The sequence below is a fragment of the Triticum dicoccoides genome, chromosome 7B (genome assembly GCF_002162155.2).
Source record: "Triticum dicoccoides isolate Atlit2015 ecotype Zavitan chromosome 7B, WEW_v2.0, whole genome shotgun sequence".
Lineage (NCBI taxonomy): Eukaryota > Viridiplantae > Streptophyta > Magnoliopsida > Poales > Poaceae > Triticum > Triticum dicoccoides.
The window spans coordinates 292,473,822-292,479,766 of NC_041393.1; the positions used below are offsets into that span (position 1 = coordinate 292,473,822).

General features: G+C 43.7%; 1 protein-coding gene across 1 annotated transcript; it reads left to right on the top strand.

The window, feature by feature from the left end:
* Positions 1-639: 639 nt before the first annotated feature.
* On the top strand, positions 640-5,594 carry LOC119336896 (dihydroxy-acid dehydratase, chloroplastic-like). The gene is made up of 14 exons (XM_037608976.1): positions 640-1,229; positions 1,793-1,864; positions 2,149-2,196; positions 2,306-2,460; positions 2,595-2,789; positions 2,860-2,971; positions 3,189-3,258; positions 3,345-3,403; positions 3,482-3,605; positions 3,688-3,758; positions 4,050-4,151; positions 4,611-4,691; positions 4,966-5,124; positions 5,203-5,594. The coding sequence occupies exons 1-14, from the start codon at positions 744-746 to the stop codon at positions 5,251-5,253; spliced, it is 1,785 nt and encodes a 594-aa protein (XP_037464873.1). The 5' UTR covers positions 640-743; the 3' UTR covers positions 5,254-5,594.
* The last annotated feature ends 351 nt before the right edge of the window (positions 5,595-5,945 follow it).

Sequence of the window (5,945 nt, forward strand, 5' to 3'; positions counted from 1 at the left end):
AGATCCTGCTTTGTCCGGGCGGATGGCCCGGCCGCGGTGCTGGACCGGTCGGATGACTCGAGTTCTCTTCCTTCCGGAAGGGAGACGTTTCGTGGTACTCAAAACCAAAGATGGCGACGGCTGTTGCAGGTGTGTTGGATTGATGTCCATGCCCTCTCAGCGCTGGTGTCAAGAAAGGAGAAAGCAGCGTGGCGGCAATTGTACCGTGGTCGAAGATGATGACATGCTTGCGACTGGTTGCAGATCCTTCTGCTGCAGTGGTCTTCTCTCAAGATTCAGAGATGATGACACAGGGCTCCGGAGATCTTCTTGTGTTATGGTTGTCTTAGGGTACTCTCAGTATTCATGGTCCTTTTTATTTGCGTTTTAGTGTGCTTGTACGGCTCAACTTCTTTGTACTGAATTCGTGATATGAATGAAAAAATTCTTAAAAACAACAAAAAAAACCCTAACCAGAGCTCCGCGCAGTTCGCGGCATCCCAAAAGCTAACTTTGTCGTGACAATATTTTGAACTGCGTAAACTTATTCAATTCTCAAAATAAAGTGCGCCAGAAGGCTTTTCCATATAAAAATAAATCCGACCTGGCACGCGCTGGCGCTGCTGGTGTCGTCTTCCTCCTCTTCCAGCAGACGCCGCCGTCCCCTTGTCCACATCCATCTTCATCTCCTTCCTTACTCGTCACCCCCACCCCATTCCAAAACCCTAAACCCCATCCCAAACCTCACCGCCCCCACCGACGCCATGCAGTCCCTGGCGCTCACATCCCCCGCTCTCCCCGCCGCCGCCCCCACCCCCGCCTCCGGCCGCCGCCTCGCCACGCGCGTCCGCGCCGCCGCCGTCTCCGACGAGCCCAAGCTCAATAAGTACAGCGCGCGCATCACGGAGCCCAAGTCGCAGGGGGCGTCGCAGGCCGTGCTCTACGGCGTCGGCCTCACCGATGCCGACCTCCACAAGCCGCAGGTCGGGGTCTCCTCCGTCTGGTACGAGGGGAACACCTGCAACATGCACCTGCTCCAGCTCGCCGAGGCCGTGCGCGACGGAATCCGCGACGCCGGCATGGTCGCCTTCCGCTTCAACACCGTCGGGGTCAGCGACGCCATCTCCATGGGTACCAGGGGCATGTGCTACAGCCTCCAGTCGCGCGACCTCATCGCCGACAGCATAGAAACCGTCATGGGGGCGCAGCACTACGACGCCAATATCTCAATCCCTGGGTGCGATAAGAACGTCAGTGAGATCCCTATACTGCCTACTGTTGTTATCCTTCCTACCTAACTCAACAGCGATTAGGTCTTCTGAAAATCTGCAATCTGTTCTTCACTGCTCTGTTATAGTAGAGACGAAACTGCAGCTCTCGCCGCGGTGGTATTACAAATCTCATGTATTTTAGCTCAGCGCTGGAAAACGAAACAATATTAACCGGGTCTGTCTTCAGTTGTGCCAAACCATGGTTCCTAGTTTTGGTAACATCACAATCCTTTCTGCTGTCAGGATTTTTCTCTGAAATGGGTGTACTGCCCCACCTCGTTTGAGAATGAAGTTGGGAGTTTTATCTCGGTTTTTGTGTATGTTTTCTATCTCATCACTAACAAAAGCAGTGGAACAAGTTTCTAGTTTCATATGCGTCTGCTTTACTGTAATGTTTAAGAATGAGAAAACACTCATGTTTTGTACCTTTCCAGTACTTCAATTTATCTCATGTCTTACCTTGTACACAAGTGGGGCTTATAGAATAACTATGACGCCTGGATGTTTGTTGTGTCTGAATTTAGTGGCACTTCGCATTGCAGATGCCAGGTACAATAATGGCAATGGGACGGCTAAATCGACCAAGTATCATGGTTTATGGTGGAACCATTAAGGTAATCTTACCCCTATTTTCTTGTTATAAATCTACTGACTACACATGCGGGAATGCTCTTTGTTTCGTGTTTTACTAGTCTGTAGATGTGACTCAGAGTTATGATGAAACCGAACTGTTTCTGGGACACATAAATGGTTCCGTTTATAAATAACAATTGAATGGAGCTATTCATGCTGGAAACACAGTTTGGTGTAACTATGTGCGCTGTTAAATGTGTGTCGGTTCAGTATTGTTTTTACATGCTTCTGATAATTTTCTGACTTTGAGATTTTATTTGTGCAGCCTGGGCACTTTCAGGGCAATTCATATGACATAGTATCTGCATTTCAGGTAAGTGTATCACCTTTTTACGTTTGTCAACTCGGTTTCTTTTTTACACGCAGCTGCTTGTGCAGCAATGTACAACTTATGCTTACTTATTTTCATGTGCTATATGCAGAGCTATGGAGAATTTGTTAGTGGATCAATCAGCGACGAGGAAAGAAAGAATGTGCTCCGCAACTCATGCCCAGGAGCAGGTGCTTGTGGCGGTATGTACACAGCAAACACAATGGCATCTGCTATTGAGACAATGGGCATGAGCCTTCCATACAGGTGCAAATAACATCTGGAAACTTCTTATTAATTCTAGGCAAAGCATTGTGTTTCCTCTTAACCATTTCACTTTGATTTGACTTCATGGATTGACTAAAATTATTATCATTTCGTCTGTGTTTTATTTATCAAAGCTCTTCAACCCCTGCTGAAGACCCATTAAAGTTAGACGAATGCCGTCTTGCTGGGAAGTATCTCCTAGAATTGTTAAAGATGGATTTGAAGCCTAGAGACATTATAACTGAGAAGTCATTGCGGAACGCAATGGTTATTATCATGGCACTTGGTGGGTCTACTAATGCTGTACTGCATTTGATTGCTATTGCCAGGTGGGTTATCATCTTCTTGTCCATTTTTAATTTCTTAATTAGACAAATGCTCATTGCCTTCCCCTTTCAGGTCTGTGGGTTTGCAATTAACTCTTGATGATTTCCAGAAGGTCAGCGACCAAGTTCCTTTTCTTGCAGATCTTAAGCCTAGTGGAAAGTATGTCATGGAGGATCTGCATAAGGTAAATACTCGCTAAACTTGATTTCACTTCGTTCTGGTTTGACCACACATAATGAAGTTGAAAATTTAAGGACTTAAGCCAATCGAGGAAACCTAACGCTAGTGTTAATCACTAAGTTTCTAGAATATAACTTGTATTAACACTTCTACTGTACACTTGTTGGAATCATGTTCATAGAAAACCATGCAAATAATTTATGCTTGTAATGACATTGTAGATTGGTGGAACACCTGCAGTAATTCATTATCTCTTGGAACAAGGTCTTCTCGATGGGGATTGTATGACTGGTGCGTACAGTCAATGATCGTCCATCATGTCATGTAGGAACTCCTTTTTATAGACTAATGGCATGTATTTTCTTCTCGCCCTTCAGTCACTGGAAAAACTCTAGCGGAAAATGCTAAAATATTCCCACCTTTATCGGAAGGACAGGTAAAGCTCAATCCTGAGTTCTTCAGCCCACTCCATCTCCTTGAGTACTAACGTTTGTACACATGTTATTTGACTCAGCAAATAATACGACGGCTCGACAATCCTATCAAATCGACTGGGCATATACAGATACTTTATGGCAATCTTGCACCAGAAGGTTCAGTAGCAAAAATAACCGGCAAGGAGGGACTGTTTTTCTCAGGTGTTCTTTCGCTCCTTCCATTTTTCAATCGTTGGAAGCCTTTATAATGTGCAGATTTTAACTTTTATTTATCAAATGACAGGTCCTGCACTAGTTTTTGACGGTGAAGAATCAATGATTACAGCTATATCAGAAAACCCAGCAAATTTCAAGGTAATGTGTGCAATTAACTTTGTAAGGCCATGATTCAGAAGAGGTGATTTTGGACATGCAATTGCTCTCTCTCTCTCTCTCTCTCTCTCTCCCTCTCTCTCTCTCTCTCTCTCTCAAATTGAAATTTCCTCAAGTCAATTATCTGCAGTTGGTTCAACGTATAACTTCGTTTTTTCATCCGTTTCAATGTAATAGCTGTTTTGATTCATTCAGTTATGCTGGTAGTTTACCAGGGCAAGTCTCGTACATTCTCTCATGAAGTATTTCATTGCCATGATGGTTATAAAACAGGGAAAGGTTGTAGTGATCCGAGGAGAAGGACCAAAAGGAGGTCCCGGGATGCCTGAAATGTTGACTCCAACAAGTGCAATAATGGGGGCTGGTCTTGGGAAGGTGATGCTACCTCATGCATGCCATTGTCAGAGTTGTATTTCTGGTTTTTATGTGCCCTTGATAATTGCAAATAACATAAGAGCACTGCTATTTTATATCTCACCTAGTTAGTGACATACTTTACCCATTCTTGGAAGTAGAGCTGCTAATGCAAATCGTACATTTGGACAGCTCCATATGTTCGTTCTGCTATGCTTCATAGCTCCTGAAAATTTTGAAATTTCAAGGCAAACAATCTTGGGCTTTCTTGAACTTATTAACACTTACATTGCTCTTGAAATCTTGAGATTGATTTGTTCTTCACATTTGAATGCTCTAGAGCTTCCTTGCAACCTCCTTTTGTCTCTGTTTTGCTCAGCACACATGCCATGAAGTCATCTTGCTTTCTTCGGATAACCTATTAGTTTTTTTTTTGCGACAGTTGACGAATATTGAACTATTGTTTAATCTTTGCTACAGGAGTGTGCCCTGCTGACAGATGGTAGATTTTCTGGGGGGTCGCATGGATTTGTTGTGGGCCACGTATGTCCTGAAGCACAGGTACTGTGTTGTAATACCCCCAATGGTTACAAGACTAATCTGTAGTGTTTCTGTAGTGTGTAATTTTCAATTTTTTCTCTTGTGGCAGTTCAACTTCTTTCAGTAGTATACAAGCTAGGGTCACTGAAAAATAACCACTGAAAATATCCTATGAAAATTGGTTATTTACGATGTACGATGATCCTTGTTAAGCATCCATGGCTGAGTGGTTAAAGCGCCCAACTCATAATTGGTAAATTTGCGGGTGTGTTATTCACAAGGTAGCTGTTTTCAGGAAGGAGGCCCAATTGGTCTTGTTGAGAATGGCGATACAATCACGATCGACGTCGGGAAGAAAGTAATTGATGTTGATTTGACGGAAGACCAGCTTGAACAAAGGCGAAGGAAATGGAGCCCGCCTCCACACAAGGTTACTAGTGGAGCACTTTGGAAGGTACCCAGCTCAAGTACCGGCATTCCTGATGGTGCAATGTTGACCTTATATAAACATCTCTCGTTTCCTTTCTTGCAGTACATAAAGCTCGTGTCTTCAGCCTCAAGTGGGTGCGTCACCGACGAATAGGGTCCATCCTATATTGTGCTAATTCGAGTAAAGTTTGTGTCCCGATAGCGGAAATCGATTCGTTTAAGGGCGTTTATTCTCGCAAGTGTACTTTTTGGTAGTAATGGTAGCTGTGAGACAATAAAGGTGTCCGTTTCCAGTGGCTTGATGAAGGCCAGAGGGAAGTGGTGAAAAAGAATAATGGTTTAGTGTTGTTGTGGTGGAGAATTAGACAGCTTCGAGTTTATCCTTGGGACGCCCAAATTCATCTGAAACTTGGAGCTGCTTTGTTTGATCAAATGATGTACTCCCTCCGTTTTAACAGTAATCGAGGCAAAAATTAATGATGTTTTCTCATACTAGCAACTTGTTTAATACTTACATGCATGTAGTCATAATGACACTGTGCTTACTTCCTTCATATTCCTTCCTTGCATGCATGCAAGCATATTAATGATCTTGGTTAATGAAAAGAAACGTTGGCTTTTAAAGCAGTCATTAAATTTTATCTTTTACTTGTAATATGAGTTTGTGGTCTTGTATATAAGGGAATGGAGGGAGTAACTGAATCATCTGTAGCATCACTGAATCATCTGGTTGGTGTGCCAAAATTCTGTGGCCACGCCTTCAAGGCAGCTTAACGTGTTTTTTTTAGGATATTGTTTGGTTGGTTCTCACGCGGAATGAGTGAGCGAGTGAGGGGAAAGCTGCCT